General features: G+C 34.8%; 1 protein-coding gene across 1 annotated transcript; it reads right to left on the minus strand.

Moving 5' to 3' along the window:
• Nucleotides 1-1,765: 1,765 nt before the first annotated feature.
• On the minus strand, nt 1,766-6,154 carry si:ch211-198e20.10. The gene is made up of 6 exons (XM_073923760.1): nt 4,780-6,154; nt 4,044-4,138; nt 3,880-3,930; nt 3,412-3,787; nt 3,134-3,307; nt 1,766-3,029 (listed from the first exon to the last, which is right to left on the minus strand). Exons 1-6 carry the CDS (start codon nt 5,669-5,671, stop codon nt 2,902-2,904), a joined length of 1,716 nt encoding a protein of 571 aa, XP_073779861.1. The 5' UTR covers nt 5,672-6,154; the 3' UTR covers nt 1,766-2,901.
• Between the last annotated feature and the right edge of the window lie 15,771 nt (nt 6,155-21,925).

The following is a 21,925-nucleotide window of genomic DNA, read 5'->3' on the forward strand; positions in this document are numbered from 1 at the left end:
CGTACCACTTAGTGGAAACGGGCCATAATGGATCTCGCTATACAGCAGCATATTTACCCAGTTTAGTGGCCATCCTGTCACATAAGCCGCTGCATAACAAAGCAAGACCTTACTACGCTGGCTGCAATTTTAGCTATATTCAATGAAAGTATTTTTTACTAAATTACAAAAAGAAAAAATATGACAAAGAAAGTGCTTAATATGACTATAGTTGGCTCAAAATGACCTTAGTTGACCCAAAACAATCTAAACACCCTCTCAATTTATTCACACTGAAGTAGTTTTAAACTTCAGTTCAATTGAATAAAAACAGCAGCCATTGACATCAACAAAATATCCTATGAAAGTCAATAGCTGTTCCTTCTTACAGTCTTCAGAATATCTTGCTTTGTGTTCGACAGTAGAAAGAAACTAAAACAGGTTTGGAATAAATTGAGGGCAAGTAAATGACAGAATTTTCATTTTAAATAAACTCTCTCTTTAACCAATGACCTAAGAACAGATTCAAGCATTTGCACACTGAATTAAAACATGAAGTAAAGTGTTTGTTTGTGTGTGATTTGGGTTCAGACAGAAGCACCCTAAGGGAGTAAGTGGCCTCTTTAAATGCCAGATGTGTCATTCATAATCTCGCTGTGTCAGATTGATAACAAGGACATGCTCCAAGGCCTGTGTTGGTGACGACACTCTGAGGTCAGTGCCAGTGCAAATGAAATTTCAGGCCTAAATAAACAAGCCTCTCTGTATCAACACTAACTTATCACTATGAGAGATCTGCTCATTAAAATATGGCATTTCTAGTCTTCGATCCAACACTGGTTTTACATTAGCAACAACTGTCAAATACAGATTGAGAATGCCATAGTTGAAGGGATAGTTCAACCAAAACTGAAAATACTGTCATTTACTTAACCTTCACTTGTCACAAAACTGTCTCAGTCTCTTTCTTCTGTTGAACACAAATATTGTGTAAAATGTTGAAAACCTGTAACCATTGACCTCCATAGAATTTGTTTTCCCATATATATATATATATATATATATATATATATATATATATATATATATATATATATATATATATATATATATATATAYACACACACACACAYATATATATATATATATATATATATATATATATATATATATATATATATATATATATATATATATATACATATATATACACATATAAGAGGAGAGGATGATCTGTTACTGCCATCTCGTGGTTAAAATGGAAATTACGGCAAAAACTTAAAAAGGGGCAAACACTAAAAAAAGTTTAAGTGGCCAAAAATAATTGCACAAGGCTATTGGGGTCAGAAAATCTTAAAAATTACAATAGCCTACATCACAACGTTTAAAGAGGTTTCAAGAGAAAAATAGCAATTTTCATACAAAACAAAATCAGATTCTCTTCATTCATTCGTTTTCTTTTCAACTTAGTCCGAAAAGAAATTATTAATCGAGGGTCGCCATAGTTAAAAGAACCGCCAACTTATCCAGCATGTTTTACGCAGCAGATGCCCTTCCAGCTGCAACCCATCACTGGGACACACCCGTACACTCTTATTCACACACATACACTATGGCGAATTTAACATTCAATCCACCTATAGCGCATATCTTTGGACTGTGGGGGAAACTTGGAGTAAACCCACGCGAACACTGGGAGAACATGCAAACTCCACACATAAACCTCTTAAACATTGGTATATGTACATGCTGAATAACTGATATCTGAAGTCACAGTCCTAATGTTCAAATTCAAACACTTTATTTTATTTTTAAGATCTGAGATGAATTATCTGCTGCTGCTTTCAGTAGTATGGTAATAAATGTCACGTAAAATGTCACATTATTAGCATTTAACACTGAATAAAGCACATGAGCTGTACCTGAGGGGAAGGCTGTTTACCTGTGAGAAATAGAAGCCTAAAATTTCAGGTCTCGGTTACTAAAAAAAAAAATTTAGATGTCAGGTGCCTCACCTTGATTGCAGAAAACAGTCGTAGTCACCATCTAACCCTATCCGTAGTAAATATACAGCTGACAGGGTGAGATCTCTGTAGGGAGTTCTGTTTAGGCATTTGTAAAGGGTCTGTTGGTGAAGTTTGCTCCTCGCCAATGTCGCCTCTGTCTTGCTTGGTTTGGGACTTGTGGAGCTCCCCATCGTTGGATTTGGTCTTCTGTGTTTTGGCTTTAAGCAGTGACATTCACATTACACTGAACTAAACAGCTTCAGTCCAGTTGTCACAGTTGAAGTTCAGTTTATTTTGCTAGAACTATGTAAAGCTGTTTAACACAATCTACATTGTAAAAAGCGCTCTAAAAGTCTAAATGAATTAAATAAGTTGTGAAGTATACAGGCATCACTATGCCATTTTGTAAAACCTGAAACAATATAACGCCATTGTTTGGCAACCTCAACTGCTAGGTGAAGACAGGACAGTTCAACAATTTAACTATAGGAGTGCATTAAGTTAATATTGAAGGAAATGAAAACACTTAATATGAGAAAAGTATTCATTTTTATTCATTACATACAGAACAAGCATTTATTTACAATCTCCAAAAATAAACAAAAAATCTTCTTCTCTTCATCCAGATACAAACGCCGGCCCCCTTCAGCTCCTCCTCTTTATCAACCACAAACACCGGCCCCAAACAGCTCCTCCTTTCCACGCAACCACAAACACCAGCCCCATTCAGCTTTTTCTCTTCGTAAAGCCACAAACTGCCCCATGTTTGTGGCTTGACGGAGTTTCTGGCTGAATATAAAAGAGGAGCTTAGTGTTAGTGGCTGGATGAAGAGGAGGAGTTCGGTGTTAGTGGATCGATGAAGAGGAGAAGTTTGGTGTTGACGGCTGGATGAAGAGGCTGGATCTTCTGATCTTCTTAATCTTTTCGTCTGTTGTTTGGCTTCAGGATGAAGACCTGGAACCACCTCTGGTGAAGGATCTCGTCAAGTAGAGGCCGCTTGTCTGGCTTAGTCTGCAGACACGAGCAGATCAGATCTACGGCTTCTGTGAAGAAAGAAGGGGGAGATGTCAGGTTATTAGAAAACTTTACGGTTGGTGTAAATGATCACATGTTTTAAGATCCTGTTTCATCATACACATGCTCTCACCTTTGGATAGGTCTTCAGGCTGCCAGGTTCTTTTGACAATCTTGTGGAGCTCCATATGAGGGTAGTGTCCACACAGCATCCTGAACAACAGTTTGCCTAAAGAGTACACGATTGCAGGCTTGGCGTGGAACCTTCCCTTCTGATAGAACTCCGGGGGAATACAAGCTATTGAGCCTGGAAGAAAAAGAAAGATTTAGTCCCAATGCAGTTAGCTTTTTCGCTAAATATTCATATCAACAAAATAACTTCACATAAATTGTGGGCATTATCATACATACCCCAAAATTTTGTATAGCCAGAGTCCTTAATGAGGCTTCCCGTGCCAAAGTCCATAAGTTTGACCTGCAAGGTGTGGGGGTTGATGAGCAGGCTCTCCAGCTTGATGTTATTGTAGACTCCCCTTTCGCAGCATGCGTTGGCAGCAGTGATCACCTGGTGCATCACCACTCGTGCTTTCGCTTCGCTGATTTTGTTCCCACAAGAGGATACAAACTGGTCCAGGCTCACAGCTGATTTGGGATGCTCCAGCACCAGTATGTATCGGTCTGGTGCCTCATACCAGTCCAGCAGCTGTATTACTTGAGGAACCTTCGGACCTCTGCTCATCATAATCATCAAACCGACCTCTCGTGGAACAGTCTTGTCAGATGGTTCCTGCAGGAGAGATAATAGACGTATTAGTGAGATGTGATTGAACTGAAGTGGAAGTGGTGTTATTTTTAACAATGTTGCGAGTGTGTACTTACAATCGTGATCCTTTCCATTGATTTGCTCTTCTTCACGCATTTGATATCCACCTGTTGACCAAGAGAAAGCAAACGTTAATACAAACGATCCAGTCATGCGGCATTCGTCAAATTTACATTTCAAGGGAAAAGCCCAAAATCTTTTTGTTATGTCTGAAACAAACCATTCGGCAATCCGACAGACGAATTCCATCATAGATGACTCCTGTTGATCCCTGACCAATCAAGTGATGGATTTTATAGTCCTGGGAGATTCTACCTGTAAATAAAACAAAGAAACAAACAATGAAGTACATTTATAGCATAAACCATCAAAATCTGAGCGAAGATTGCTTTAGAATAGCTCTATTTTAACAAACTATTATTATTGAAGGTGCCTTATAATGGACTGGTTCAATCAGATCAGTTGTTCTCTGATATCTATATTATAGGTATATTATGGCTTAAGCATGTTTAAAAATCTGCTCATATATTATTACGTCCTGACACATAACTATATAGGAACTTTCTGCTGTATGGATAGCAGATGTTCAGTGGTTTAAATAATCTCAAACACTTAACATCAGTACTTGCTGATATATAAACCTGGTCAGATTCACAAAAAAATCTTGATTAACTAAAGAATGATTACGATTCAAAATGCTTTAGTGCAATTCTCAAAAACACTTTAGAAATATTTTCTTTAAGGAACTTTTTTTTTTCATGAATACAGTTAAGTTATAGTATAGAGCTATTCATAATAACATATTCTGTAATATGATATTTTTATAATATGTTCACTCACAACTTAAGTAACTATCATTATCATATGCAGTGGAGTAAAAAGCTCAATATTTTGTTTGGGATTGTTATATAACTTCCAGTGAAGTACTTCAGGATAAAAACACCTGATAAACTGACCTGTATTTCCTTCCCAGTTAAATGTGGTTTCCTGTTCTGTTTTCCAAAAATCCGATGAGGAAGATGTGCTGTCCTCGGACACGCTGGAGTCCTCACTGGAAGCGTTTTCCTCATCGTTGTGGTGTTCAGCGGTCAGCGAAGACTCACAAGGGTGCCTACTGTGCACTGAAGCGCGGTCAGATTCGCTGATCCCCGCGGTACCAAGCGAAGACGCACAAGAGTGCCAACTTAACACTGATGCGCGGTCAGATTCACTGATAACCGGGGTGCCAAGCGAAGACGCACACGAGTGCCAGCTGTGCACTGAAGCGCGGTCGGATTCGCTGTTTCCCGCAGTGCTAAGAGAAGATACAGAAAAGTCCCAGCATTCAGTGTCGTCGTGCCGTTCAGTTTCTGTTGACGGGGTCTTCACAGGGGTCTGGATAGACACGCGCCTGTTAACCCGCTCGTCATGAACTGTCCTCGGCGACACACACGCAGCTTCCCCGTCAGGGGATCTCTGAGGCTGTGGGCTGCTCAGCTGGCCCTGTGGGGCTCTGGTTCTAGTTCTCTTGAATTTCCGAGAAAACCATTTGCAGAGCCTCTTAAGTTTCTTCTCTCTTGTCTGTGGTGCTGGGCTTGGTGAAACACCAGCTCCAGTGTGAATGTGGGAGATGAACGTAGCGTTGCTCGGTCCGGCTTCGACATCAGAACATCTCCGGTGCTCGAGGTCGCCCTCGGATGTGCACTGGTTCTGCTGGACTTTCCCGGATTTCCGAGAGGCCCAGTTACAGAACTGTTTTACTCTCTTTCTAACTCGTCCCATTGTTCTATGTTTCTTTCCAAACTCGAGAGAATTGTTATCAACGGCGAACTGAATATTTGTTATATCTCGATCAACTGAAAACTCCATAAATCAGACGTAAAACGCAGATCTATAGTGATTCGGTACAACTCGCTCGAGATGTTGCAAGAAAATGAGCCGGTATGCCGTCTACATCATTATAAGAACTACGATGGAATGTTTGACGTCATGGCTCATTTGCATACAGCAGCGCAAGGCAGCGCCATTCAAAAGAAAACAGATGTTTTCTACCGAAAATGTAAATCTTAGCTGTGTTTAAACACATTTCTTCTTCAGATCTACTTTAAATTGCATTACCTAATGCAGGATAACATTTTAAATAATAACTTGTTGCAATAAAAACATTATCACATTTATTATGACTTGATTCGCTCATCAAAGTCTCTATTTTCAACTGTATGTAAATTTAAACAAAATCTGACTTTTACATTTACATTTAACATTTAATTTCACTTAGCTTTTAATATAAAAAAAAGCAAAGGTTACATTAAATTTGAATTGACAATCTCGAAACCATCCTATTCATTCTCCCTCTCTTCTCAGATGGGATGGCGGGCCAAATCAAAGTTTACCATGGGCCAACTTTGGCCGTGGTTTGGACATCTCTGAACAATTGTTATTGTGGCTGACATCAATAAATATTCTTAATAATAGGAATTAATCCGCCATATCTTTGAACTGTGCAGAGCTGTAGCTGCTTTACTGGGCTTACAACGCTACTGTATTTCAATACTACTCATTATGGTGGTATTTTTTACAGCAATATTTTTTTGGTACTTGATGAAAAAAGAGGTGGTACTTGATGAAAAAAGTTTGAGAACCACTGGCCTACTTCATTAGCAGCCAAAATTGTAAAGCAAAAAGAAAATACTATTGTTATTTTAAAACCCTTTTACTAATGTTGTTATTGCTCTTTATGGACTTAATTATTACCTATGACCCTTCCTTGTGAATATAAAAACAAATGTAAAATGTATGTGCAATGTATTCATTTATTATAGAATTATTGCACTCTTAATTGAAATAGTCAATGATTAGAGAAAAAACACGAATCCATTTGTGTATTGTTACAGTTTGAAAGCACAAGTGTGCTATAAAAACAACCATGCACAGTCTTATAAACCATTTGCATATAAAACTACATTGTTGCACAGGTTCACATCTACATTGTACCGTCAAAACAGAAAAGCCACCGCCAATTCTCAGACTTTACATTAGAGCTAGTATTTCAATTACTTCCTTTCATTAAATAGAGTATTTTAATATCTCAGTGATGACTAAACTGATGATTTTGCTCACAGAACAAGATTATGAAGCCATCTACAGAGTTCTTCCTCTATTTTAACTAGATATAGTCTAGCTACATACAATAAGACAATATGGAAAAGAGAGACTGACTGAGAATGTGATCTGCCTTCATTTCTGTATTGGTTTGAAGTGTATTTTAGGAAATTCCCTCATTTGCTCAAAGCCTTTATAACTGATTATTATACATTATTATATTACACATAGTATATTTTGTATAAATATAGCACAAAAGGGTAGTTACAAAATTGTGTAAGCACAAAATAAGTTTCTGTGTTGCACAGCAACACCCAAAAATTAATTGTATTTGTCCAAATTAAGGTTTGTTTAAAGCCAAAAATCATTAGAATAAGTAAAGATTGGGTCCCAGGAGGACATTTTCTACTGTAAATATGTCAAAACTTATTTGTTTGATTAGGACTGTGTGTTCTAATCTCATTTGGACAACTTTAAAGGTGGTTTTCTCAATATTTAGTTTTGTTTTTGTTTGTTTTTTACACCCTCAGATTCCAGATTGTCATATATCTAGGCTAAATGTTATCCTATGCTAACAACCGTACATCAGTGGAAAACCTTTTTTTTTTTTTTCAGGCTCATCTTTCAAAATTTGACCCTCATCACAGTTTTGGGGGGATTTTCCTGCTTACTGGAGATGTATTACTGTCCTGATACTGATTGTCTTTGCATGTCATTCATGTATGACTGTAATAAAAGCTGACAGTAGTTTGCAGCATACTGTGGTGTATGGTTTTAGATGACAGTATTAATTACATGCAGCATTAATATTACACACACAGCTGTGTTTAAAGTTCAGATGGCTCTGATGTTGAATGCTGCTGGTCAGTTCAGGTCTTTGTCCAGTAGAGGTCAGTCTGTCGTGTTCATCAGAGCCAATTATTAATGTAGATGGAAATTTGTAAATTTGACAGTTCGTATTCACAAAATGAGGGGAAACACAAATATGATTTAACTTCTAAATGTGAAAACTGCTCCTGCATTTTAGCATCTGTATTTATTAATCTACATTTTGTATTAACAAAAAATAGATAATAATATCAAAGAAATTGTATTATATTATATTGAGTGTCTTAAATAAGTAATTTCAAACAAAAGATGTTTTCATATACTCCACAAGAGCAAATAATAACATTTATTAAAATAACACACTCCTAAATCTTCGCCTGGTTGATTCAAAAGTGTCCCCCACTTAAGTGTCCCCCCACTATATATATATATATATATATATATATATATATATATATATATATATATATATATATATATATATATATATATATATATATATATATATATATATATATATATTGCATGTGTGGAAGTAAACACTAAACTTCAAGCAATCGTTGAAACAAGGGAAAGATCATCTTGACCATATAACATGGCAGCTATTCAATGCATTTAGGTATGTAGACATGGTCAAGACGATCTTCTGCAGTTCAAACCGAGCATTAGAATAGGGAAGAAAGGTGATTTAAAGAGCACCTACACTGTTAGACCTTACCGGGTTTTTTTACAGTAGAATACTGGCAACACTGTTGCCAGCTACTCACTGTAAAAGTTTGGTTACAGTAAGTAACTGGCAACAGTGTTGCCAGTTAATTACTGTAACTGAACCATTACAGTGAGTGGCTGGCAACAGTGTTGCCAGTTTTCTACTGTAACTGAACCATTACAGTGAGTGGCTGGCAACAGTGTTGCCAGTTATTTACTGTAACTGAGCCAATACAGTGAGTAGCTGGCAACAGTGTTGCCAGTTAATTACTGTAATAGAGCAGCAGTGGTAACTAACTGGAAACTGTGTAGAGTTAATTACTGTATTGTAGTGTTACAAATTACAGCATTATACTGCATACACATTAATAGTATGTCATATATAGTTATTGTAGTGTTACTAAAATTAATCAGTATTCTTAGCTGTTATTTAAAAATAGAAGGTATAACATTTTTTCAGACAAATTTATTTTATTGTTTTGGCACCAAACAAATAAATAACAGAAAATGTTTAACAAAATTAAAAAAATCAGCAGATATAAATATTGTCTTGCATATTACAGGTCTGCACAGTAAGGCTGCGGTCACACTAACGTTTAAGCATGCAATATTCTGTCATACGGCACTGCGAAGTGGAATTAAACAAAGCGAGTAGTGGAATTAAACAAAATAATTAGAAATTGAAAAAGCAAGCCAGAGAGGTCATGTTTTGATCTTTGATTGGTCTCAAGCAATCACATGATGTGATTTCGCATTCAGCGTTCTCCAAGCTTGAACTTTCCAATGCTGCGAATTATGAAATTTGTCTCGTGAGCTATCATTCCAGGTCTGCAGTACTCACATGCGTATGAATGGAAGTCTATAGGGAGAAAAGTGCAGTGTGACCGGGACTTTAAGCTAGGGATGGCTGACGTGAAACTGACGTTTCGACACAGTGTCGAGATCCCGAAGCGCAAGTGTTTCGAAACACTGTACCGAAGCATGATCCGAAACACCCAGGTCACGTGACTAAAGTGTTTCGAAACACTTGGTCACGTGACAAAAGCGATTCAAAGCGTCGATCATTTCAGAGGCGTTTCAAGACCCGGAGAATCTGCATTTCACTGGCATTATCTTTGGTCAGTTTTCGACTTGTATGGTTTAGTGGACCGTTCGTGTGCACTTTGGAACTGTTATTCGAATTTATTTTGGGTTCGAATCTCGACTATTACAAATACTCCAAAATCATGATTTTATGAATTTTAATCATGTTACTGTTTTATGGTGTAGCCTAGATAGGATACAGCTGCGGATACACCATCAATTTAGCATCATTTTTGTAACACTGTAAAACAATAATTCATATTTTTACAGTACTGTGATGGGTTTAGGTTTTGGATAGACGTTAATAAAATACAATAGGAAATTTAATTAATAATATAAATAATTATTGTTAACTTCTGGCCACAACTGTATCTGATCTAGTAACAACCCTGTTATATGAACAAAATACAAATTTATTTACAAATGTTTATTCGTATGTCAGAGCAATGTTAAAACAAAACGATACAATAACAAAGCATTACCAACTGGAATTAAAGCACTTCAACACACTAGTGATAGTCTGGATTCGAACCCATTTTTCCCGCATGGTAGTCACGTACTCTAACCGCTCGACTAAACCATCTGATGAATCGAGGCTACAAAGTGAGGTTTGATACATCAATTTGCTCAACTGTTCTTTGCTGAAGCTGTTTCAGTGAAATACAATTAAAATGACCACTAGGTGTCACCGTAGAGTGGTGTTTCGAAACGTTTCGAAGCTTCGACACATTTGCTTCGATAGTTTCAGTGTTTCACGAAGCCTCGCTTTGCCCACCACTACTTTAAGCTGTAACTCTAATTAAACACACCTGATCAAACTAATTAAGGCTTGTTAGAATTCTACAGGTAATGTTAAAGCAGGGTGGATTCTAAACTCTGCTGCGCTGCAGTTCTCCAGGAACTTGGAGTTTGACCCCCATGGTATATAGCAGGGGTGCTCAATCCTGTTCCTGGAGATCTACGTTCCTGCAGATTTCAGTTGCTACCCATATCAAACACACCTGCCTGTAATTATCACGTGGTGTTCAGGTCCTAATTAATTGGTTTAGGTGTGTTTGATACAAGTGTGCCGCAAGCCTACGTTTGAGTGAAGGTTTCGGCCGTTAGATCGCCCCCTGGGGGCTGGCTGCAGTACAAGTCATAAAGCCCGCCTCCTCCGTGTTAATGAAGGAGACTTGAGCCCAAATAAAAAAAAATATTACACTTGCAATAAAATGTCCCGAAAGATAGTTCTGGTCGATTAAGGCACTGGTTATTGTGCTGAAATAGGTGCAGATCTTCATTTTTGTAAACAGTTTGTTTTTAGCAGTAATTTAATGCTGGGCGTGTCATCGTGATTGACAGCTGTGATTTACAGTTTCTCAAAGCGCGGCGTCTGAGCTTCGGCAGGAGACTGAAGTAGACTGAAATGTTATTATTCGATTTCTGTGTTATTTTACCATGACAAAATGAGTTCAGCAGTAAACTATAGTTTCTGACATACATGATCCTGGTGGAACACTGTTTATTCGCTAAGTTCAGGGCTTTTTTCGGGCTTTATTAGTTTGCTGATACACGCCTAGCCACCCAGATAGCAAAACACAGTTCCGGCTAGATTCTCGCCTGCCGGAGACTTATCTCTTAGAGCTCAGACTGACTAATGTTACCTCTGCTGGACCTACTCCGGATGCCTGGACTCACTGCCCGATTCCAGTCCGAGTGAATCGAGCCAGATGCGGCGGCCGAGCGAGCAGGCGCTGCCGCATGCGAGCCGGAATCAGCCCGCAACGCCGCGAGTAAGTTGTGCGCTGCGGCCTGGAGCTGGCGCGATTGAATATATAAAACCCTCATATTTGTTAACGTTATTACATCCATTTGTGTTGATATGACAGCAAACGCATGCTGAGAAGTTCGGGGGGCGTAGTTGATTTTACATAAAGCGTTTGATTGGAAGCTCGACTCTGCTCATTTTCGCGGCTCCTCCTCTGGCTCCATCAGACAATCCTTCTGCGCATGTCTGGCTCCAATTTCAGCAGTCTTTTGCGACAGTTTGTGCCCGTCAAGCAGGCGTTTTGCCCTCAAGGCGTTCAATGGGAAAAAGGGCTGTCGCGTCGTCCATATTTTTTACAGTCATTGGTTTGATATGGATAGCAACTGAAATCTGCAGGAAGGTAGATCTCCAGGAACAGGATTGAGAACCCCTGGTATTAGCAATACTTTTAAAGCAACTGCCAACATTTATCACAATCACAAATCCAATAAACACACACACACAAAGTGCTGCAGTGAAATGTGTTACTCTCTCCTCAATGCTGACCATGCAAAAAAAAAAAAAAAAAAAAAAAACTGAACAGCAAAAAACACAAAATAAATATTTTAAATTTTAGTTTTAAATAATTAAAAACTGTGTCAAATCTCAATAAAAAGTTTAAAATAATTATAGAAAACAAAAATAAAGTTGGCAACACTGAAAAACCAAAGGATAAAATATTTTACTATTATAATTATCTCATGACAACAAACTTTTTTATTGTTTCAAATATAAATTCATAGGTGGAAACACTGCTCTGAAAAATACTTAGCAACAAACTCACAACCTGGGACCGGACAGGGGAGCTTTTGTGTGTGGATGGCTATGTGTATAATGTTTTTGTGATTCCCTGTGATGATGTGCACATGTTACCTTACTGAGATGATGGAATTTAATTTTGGCTTAGTTGCCAGAAAGATACATACAACTGTTAGCATCTGTACATTATGGCAGTATGCAATATCCAATAAATACATATACTGTACTTAAACAAAAGTAATGTAAGAAGTTATATGAGGAGAGGCTAACTAGCTAACAATGTAGCTTTCAAGTACACAGTTCAAGATAACAACAATATAACTTAAAACACAGCCTTATTTTAGAAACCTTCAAAAACATTTGAACACATTTTACTTACTCATTGTAGATTCTTATTTAAAGCCTAAAACATATCAGAATCTACATCTGAATTGATGGACATAGCATAGAGCACACTCAGCAGTAAACAAATCAAACACCTGGCTCCCTTAAAGGGCCAGCATTTTCTGAAAACTCTTTCTAACACCTTTGTGTTTAGAATAAGACGAACAGCCTGTGGGAGTGTGTGGTGATGCCTAAATCATTGTTTTTTACAGTTATTTACTACACAATCTACAGAGTAACAGTGCAGTTATACTAATTAAACACACCTGATCAAACTAAATCTAAAGGTAGTGTGTTGAAGCAGGGCTGGAACTAAATTCTGCTGGGCTGCGGCCCTTCAGGAGTTTGACATCCCTGGTACATAGCATATTTTCAAAGGAACTGCCTACATTTATCACAATCATGCACATATCATTGAATAAAAACAATAAAAATATAAAAACTTCATCCAAAGCAGAAAATAAATAAATAAATAAATAAATAATAATAAATAATCTGATCCACATGTTGTTCCAAACCTGTTGTAATAAAAATAAATAAATAAATAAAATAACCTGATTAATACATTTTTAGGAAAGCCTTTATACTATACTGTTAATGCCACTTTTACCTACTTCATTTGAAGTTTTCCAGACAAATTAATTGAGTCTCTGCAAAAATGTATGTACGTGCTGTTTAAGATATTTTTTTAAATAACACATTTTTACTAGTTATTTAGCAAAATACTAATATTCAGCTTAAAGTGCAATTTAAAAGCTTAACTATAGGCTAAACTAGGCAAATTAGATTAATTATAGAAAAGTAAACAAAGTTATAAAAATGATTGTGATAATTTGGTTGCTCTGTGTGAATATTTTTGCCTTTAAATGCATCTTGTCGATATCTTTACCTTTTAATTAGCTCTGTGACATTGACATTGGTTGACTCCTGATACTCAATGATAAAAACATAAAAGGAACCAAAGAAAACACAAAGATGGCTGCAGAGAAATTTAGCTTATCATTAATGCATTGTCTCACTTTCTCCTCAATACTGACCATACGTATACCAAAACTGAAAAGTATATATATATATATATATATATATATATATATAGCAACATAAAGCATCAGAGTACATGGGGTAATAATGGTTGAGCAGTACTTTACCATTTATTATCACAGTAACTATCTGTAATGGGTACATAAAGTAAACTACTGTAATTTATTCTTTGCACTACAAAATTTCATACAAATCCTGCTCCTTTTACAGTAAAATACTGTTTCCTTTTATTACAGCAAAACACTGGCTATTTTACAGTTATTTGCTGCATAATCTACAGTAAGGGTTAACAGTGTAGGTTACCCCTTTTTTCAGATTGAATATGAGTCTTTTGTGTCTCCAGAATGTGTCTGTAAAGTTTCAGCTCAAAACACCCATCAGATTATTTATTATACCTTTTATAAGATTCTATTTTAAAGCGGTTTTGTTGTACTGCGCCTTTAAGGCTAGTCCTCCCCGCCCACCGTTTCTGCGTGCCTTAATCTCCTCCCTCGGCTGCGTCAGACAACAGACAGACCTAAAGAAGGAAGATCTCACATAGCGTTTGTTAGAGATACTACAGTAAGAACTTTACCAATGAGTATTTGATGCATTTGTTGTGGACTTGCAACGATGAGTCACACACAATGTCATTACGCACAGTTCACGCACACACACAGATACACACACATACACAGCACAGACACACACACAAGGGCGTAGGTTTGCGCTTGACATTGGTGGGGACTGGGGATGAGTCACCCCCGCCAAGAATGAATATTGTTTATATATATATATATATATATATATATATATATATATATATATATATATATATATATATATATATATATATATATATATATAGCTATTTATTATTTGACTGCTATTAAAATGTATTATTAAGTAATCCTCTCTTCTTACAATTTATTAAGTTAAATTAAAAAGCTATGCGTGTAGCCAAGGAGAGTCAGGTGGTTTGAAAAACCAAACGTTGGATTTTTAATAATTATGTTTGAATTTATCTTATTATTCAAATGGACAAATTTTCACTGAGGAAGGTTGAATGCACCGGCCAGTTTGTTATTTGCCCATAGGCTTCAGTTTTTAATTTAAATCAAGTTTTAACAGATTTCCCAAAGAAAATTATGATTAAAAAATTGTATTTTAAAAATAAGTATATTTACATATTTGAAGAGTTCAGAGGCAAAAACATCTAAATACCATTTAATATTTTCTTCTAATATGAGCATTTTTCTCAAACTACTGTGCGTGGACTCATCGATTTTACTTTTATAGTGACAAATACGTTCTTTTCATAGTGGAAATAACTTTTAAAGTGGAATAACTGGACATAAATATACAAGGCTGGGAAAAATGCTCACTTTACATGGCATTCAGAGGTTTTGGCATCTGTACTGTACTTTATTTCTTTATTCTAATTTAAAGTCCTAATTTCTAGTTCAAAGTATTTTTATTATTTATAAAACTGTAATAAAACTTATAGTTTAAATGTGTAAATAAAGCAATTTGACAAAATGGCAGGAAATAATTTTGGTACATTAAAAAGTGTAGTTGTAATAACTATCCAACAAGATTATCCAGCAAAAATTAGTTCTTAATATGTCACTAAAATGTCATATTTATACCTCGATTAAACAGAAAATCAGGCGAATAACTGCAAAAAGGTTCAGTTTTTCAGAAAACAAATAACCCCTTTCAATAAGCTGGCTACAGGCCTGAAAGTGTATGTTAAATTAATGTTTATTAACTGATAAAGAGAGAGTTTAATAAAGACTTTCGTTCATTTTCCGTACAAATTAAACATGTCTCATAGTATTATTAAAAGATGGAGCACAAGCTTTAGTTTTTCTGACAAATTGTTTCAACCAAAATTGGATATGTTACTGTAAGAGATTAGGAGAAATGGCAGCAGGGGCGCAACTGCACATTTACTGATGAGTATGCAGCTTCAACTTTTGCGCGCCCCCCTTCAATCCAACAATATTTTATAACAGGCAAGTGATAAAATGTGGAAAATATTTCCATCAATAAATTAAAGATATTTTTTCATAAAGATATCAATATGCTTCAAAAAAATACAGTTTCGCAGTTCTGAACACAACTGAAATAGTATGAAGTAGTAAAAGGTATAATTACATTAAGCATGTTAAGTCGCAAAGAAATGCATCTCATACCACCCCAAATTTCTTCTCAATTTATTTTTCCCTCACTAAATGATTATATCATCTTGACTAGCCTTGCTTTTGGACTTTTTGTACTACATTTGTCAAAACAAAATGATAGACATGGGAGTCCTAAAGGGCAAAAGAACATTGCAATTACTTCTCACATGCATCCTGTGTGAAGTGTAAGGTCTGTCTTTGCAAGAACAATTGACTGAAACTGCTAAGAGTTAAATAAAAAAGACTGTCAAATGTTTAGTGTAAAAAAAAATATATATATATATATGTTCTATTTAATTGAAATGTTATAACTTTGTTTGAACCTAAAATTAAAATAGTTTTGAGCTAAGAAGTTACCAAAAGGCCTGACGAATCAATATGATACATAATAAATTCATAAAAACATGTGGTATGAAAAATGGGGGTGGGGGTTAAATGACTTTTTAATTTAATAAAATACAATATTATACGCGTATAAAATGCTAAATGAACATTTTTAACAAATATATATATATTTATATATATGTTTGTGTGTATGTGTGTGTGTATGTATATATATGGATATATATATTATTTGAAACTTTTAATAAGGATAATTTCAAAAATAGTTTTGGCACAATAGCGCCCCCCATGTGTGGCGCCCCTATATATATATATATATATATATATATATATATATATATATATATATATATATATATACCCCCTTTTTGCGCCACTGTACACAACACGTTAACGTTAATTACATACATTGCTCTTGCTCTTGCGGTTGTCAGTTCTACTGTAGCCATATTTATTTTCTATAAAACAAAATATTATATAAAACACAAGCCTGCCTTATTGATTTCAACTTAAAAATATTAAACATTGATTTGGAGTTGTTCTTAAAGGGACAGTTCACCCCCAAATCAAATTGTACTATTTACTCAGGCACATGTGGTTTCAAACTTTTGTTAGTTTCTTTCTTCTGTTGAACACTAAATGCCATATTTAGAAAAAAGCTGAAACCTGTAACCATTTATTTCCATAGTAGGAAAAACAAATACTATGGAAGTCAATGGTTACAGGTTTCCAGCTTTCTTTAAAATATTTTCTTTACAGAAGATAGAAAGAAAAACTGGTTTGGAATAAAGGAAGGGAGAGTAAATTACGGCAGATTTTTCAGTTTTGTGTGAAAGAAAACCTGTTTTTTGTCTTCTGCTGTTATTTACTCACTGTTAATGATATTTAGAACCATTGTTGGAAACAAACCGGTGCCTGGCCAAAGTGACATTTTACATATAAATGTGCAATTTACCACATATCATTCTCACAGTATGGAAAGTATTAATTACTATAGTGTTACTATGCTAATAAATATGTGAACATCCACATTCTGTCATTGTAAAATTACATTTGTGATCCAACAGGAATAGTGTTTTTGAAAATGACACAGTATTATGGTGACATTTGAATATGTATTTGATATAGGCTTAATATTGACATTGCCGTTTAATATTTCTAACATACAGGGCCATTGGAAAACCACACAGCTACAATGAAGATGGGAATCCTTGAAACAGTTAGCATCAGGAGCATGATGAAGTTTAAGAGCCCTGTCAACTGTGCTGAATGTCTGCTGTCCTGGAAGAGGAGATGGTGCTCGACAATAGGACGCTTTATCAGTGCATCGTTTGTGCTTTTGGATTATAGTATCTACTCAACCTGGAATACAATGACTAAATAGGTTTACATGGTAAATATTTGAAAACAGATGCAGCTTTATGTGCTTGAAGTTCCTCCTGAAGATTTTTATTTTTACTTTTCTTGAAACTTTTGTGAGTTTTTTTTCTGTTCTGGAATCATCTGTGTCAACTGGGTAAAGTAACCCATTGTTTAGATTTGATAGTGCTTTTGACAATTTTAATATTCATTTATTAATTTTCCTTCAGCTTAGTCCCCTGTTTATCAACACTGTAAAAAATGTTACTTAGATCTAACTTATAAAAAGTGAGGCAAGTGGCTGCATCGGACGTTTTAGGTTGATTCAACTTCCAGCCTTTAAGTATTTTAAACACTAAAACATTGCTTAAAACAAATGCAATAAAATTAAGTTGAGCCAACTAATATTTCTAAAATTACTCAAATCAGATAAACTTACTTTTTTTGTTAAACTTAACTTACTTATACATTGCTATATGTTGACTGTACTTATTTTAATTAAGTATTATGAACTTAATGATCTAAATAAAATTTACCATGCATATGTCATTTAAAATGAATTCAATTGACTTCTGGCTGTAACCTCAGAAAATAAATCTTCATTTCTATATTGTAAGCACAATATACACTTGTAAAAACAGATAAACAGACTTTCCTGTCAATAACAATTAAATAAGAATGGGAAGATGGATTAAAGACCATAACATGTATTTAATATGAATCGATGTTCCTTTTAATAGTGACTACAAAATAGGCCATTAATGTGGCTACACGTACACAATACATAAATAAAAACATTAATAATACCAGATCCTATTGAGAAATCATCTAAGGCAACTCATTGAGGAGATTTGCATATTTTGATGAAAATTTAGGATGCATAATGTCCAGTCCCACAAAGAGTCTCTAATATATCTCAAATGTATACAGTTTTGATGGATACTTGAAGTCGAGGACATCGGTAAGTCCAAACAGGAGCCATCATGCATTTGACAGGTTTGGCAAACCTCTGACAGTCCTATGATAATCCAAACTGTGTTGGGCTGATGGCAAATTTTTCCTGTGGGCAGCCGCATGCACCTCTGATTCTTCACAGCTCTATTGGTAGAGACAAAAAGAAATAGGAGTTTAGGTGGTTGCTACCAAACAACATTAAATAGCTAAATACTAAATAGAAAATAACTACAAGTGAAGTTACAAAAGTGCAGTGAGAATGATGCATGGATGAAACACCTTAGTTTATCAGTTAAAAATTACCTTAGTTAAAATTACCTAACTTCTATTTAAAAAATAAAAAAGGTTATACAGGTTATTGTGTAATTACATTATTCCAGGTGTTTTTAGTTATCAAATTTTAAAGAAAACTGTGATTTTACTCAGTGTAACAGTGTATGTCATTGTGGTTTCCTGTCAATCAAAGAATTATTAAAATTTAGGTATTACATTTTTTTTTTTGGCAACTTATAAAGCATAAGAATGTGTATGTAATTTAGATATTAAAACTGTTTGAAAATGGCTATAAGAAAATTATAGAATACAAATTCTATAACTTTATTGTCATCTTCATTTTGCACCAAACTTTGCACGTCATAATACAAATTCTATTAAATAAATAAATACATTGCCATTTTACACATTACATTAAGGTTTACATTACATTTTTGCTAAAGCTACATTTAATTGACTTTCTTCAAATTTAATGTGACTGGCAAATGACAGTTCAGTGATTCAGTGTTATCAGTTAGCTTTATTGAAAGACAGATAATAAGAAACTGCATTAGGATATTTTTTTTACTGTTTTTACTGTTGCACACATAAAAAAATCTTCAGATATCAAATGTAAGTTAATTCTATGGAGCCCACTATTGTTTGCAATTTTACCAATGTTTTACTTACCTGCAAATAATTATAGCTGTAATTGTATCTAATGTTTTTCTTACCTGGATGTGAAGTTTGAAGATCCACAGGTAACAAAATCACTTTGGTATCTAAAGACCAAGAACATGCATTTTAGAATGAGGTGCATACAATTTAAATGGTTCTGTAAACATCAGTAGTAAATGTAATTTAAGTTAAAATAAATTGTAAATCTGTAATTTATTCACTATGCAGCATTAAAAAACCTATGGACTAAATCTCTAAAAAACAAACTTTAAGTTATACTTTCTCTTACGTTAAACACACACTACTTTACTGTTGCATACGTTTCTGCATTTAATATCCATCCTTAATGCTGCTATAACTTAGGTGAGCTAACTTTAGCTAAGTTAGCGCTAACAAACCCCACACCCCGACCGCCCACCAGTGACCTTGTTAATCGGTTCTGTAACGTTAGTTATACCTACCAAGTGTTTTAAAACTACTTTCACTATTTTTTCTCAATAATATCACTTTTAATCGTTAGCATTAACTAGCGTTGGTTAGCGTTAGCCAACTTAGCTTTCCATGTGAGAGCAGTCTAACTGTTAACACACCTGAGACTACAGTACAATTTACAAAGCTAAAACCTCACCTGCCTAGCGAAGACAGCGGTTTTGCATGACTTTACAATTATCATTCGGCTACATTTGCAACTTACCGTGTTAATCCGCTGCTGGGAGCAGTTAATGTCGACCATTGCAGAAGCTGCGTCTGCCTGCTAAATCCAGGGCAATGAAAAAGGAGTCACGCCAAACTATTAAAATCACGTTTTATGAACACCTGCCCACATCGACAGCTGCTCTAATAAATTGTCTGTGTCAACTCACTTTTATAACATTTATTCTACACAATAACCACGTACAAAAATCTACTCAAATAAATTGCATTAGTTTTATTTAAAAATATACAGTTATATAAAAACTGATATATTTTAAGTAAAGATGAAGCCAATTTTATTTTTTTGGTATAAAACAAATAAAATTAACTAGATTGCAATTATTTAAAGTAGATAGAACCAACTTTGTGAGTGTAGCACTTTTTACAGTGAGGGGGAGCCACAGCGGAATGAACCGTTCATTGTTTATATGCAAATATATTAGATGTTTAATGTTAATGAGTGGGTTTAACCATTAAAAATGTGATTTTCATAAGTTCAGATTATCTTTTGTAGAATGAAAGTATTCAGGTTTTTTTTTTTACATTTTTGCAGATATTTGGGATATATATTAAGTACACTTCAGCTCTATGTATTGACCTTATTCCTCACGTACGAGCAGGCGCAGCCATTTGAATCTTTTCTGGAGATTTCCGCTCTCATTCACTTCCTTTGATTTTTAGACGTTAAAAACTGTTTTGATGCTTGATGTTGCAAACTGATATTTTCTTAATATATTATTCTGCTTTGTCAGTAGAGTTATAAACACACTAGTTTGTAGAGCAAGTATTTTGTCTGTTTTCCGCTGTTTAATATTCCTAGTCATTTCTCCCATAGGGCACTGAATCAGATGTTCGAAAACAAATCGGAAAAACTTCCGCCTTAAAGAATGAGGTCAATATTAGGAGAAATAAAATGCTAGAATCTATACGGTATACTTTGTTGAAATGTGTAATGTATTTGTTATTCTAAAGTACTTTTACAATAGTGTCTCTTTAATAAAAATAAATAAATAAATGTGGCAGTGTTTAGCGTATTATGATTTTGTTTATTCTATTATTCATTTTCTTTTGGGACAACGAGGAATAAACAATTCAGTAAAGTTGCTTTAGCATTGTTTACCAATATACAATTAACCAATATACATTTTTAAATTAGGTGAAACCAAAAAAGCTTGTTGCACACAATCTAAAACATTCAATTGGGCCAATAACATGATTGGGCAGACTTGATGAGTTTTTTTATTGGTTCAACACATTATTTCTCATTGAGCCAATGTTGACAGGCTGTTGCCACAGTTGAATTTAGATGTGACCAGTCACTAGAAAATGTAGTTTGGGGAGTAAATTATATTTAAATTTATTTCAATAAATATTATTTTGATTCATTTTTTACAGCGTATAAAATTCTTTAATTTATATTTTTAACTTAATTGAAAATATTATTCTATCAAAAAATTAAATAAATTATTTAAACATTTGTTTTATTTATTGTTTTTTTTTATCATTATAATTTTTATTATTATTATGGCTTATTTTATTATAGTTTTAATAGTGCAATTAGTGGTGGATTGTTTTGAAAATCAGGTTAAAAGGGTAAAAATAATTCCAGAATTGTTACTTTTATTTATTAATTATAACTTGATAAAAAATCAACATAATAGAGGAAAAAAGAATTGCAGCCTCTTTTATGTGTAATAAATAACAAATTTATTAATTGATTGATTTATTTAGAATGGTTGCTTCCACGAATCGTGCGACTTCCACATCTTCAGGTGATTCTGATGTAAATCTGCCGTCCAGAATCAGCTGGTTTGTCTTAGTCGGGCATCTCTGCTGAGACCAGTCCACTATGGGTGACCCTACCGGTATCTGTGAAGTACCAGTGGCGAAGCTCTCAGCATCACTGATGCACACAAGCCCTCACAGCACGTCAAGCTGCAAACCACGTGAGGGACCCTAACCTAACCTACCCTAACCTAACAGACA

This window comes from Danio rerio, chromosome 15 (assembly GCF_049306965.1).
Source record: "Danio rerio strain Tuebingen ecotype United States chromosome 15, GRCz12tu, whole genome shotgun sequence".
Taxonomy (NCBI): domain Eukaryota; kingdom Metazoa; phylum Chordata; class Actinopteri; order Cypriniformes; family Danionidae; genus Danio; species Danio rerio.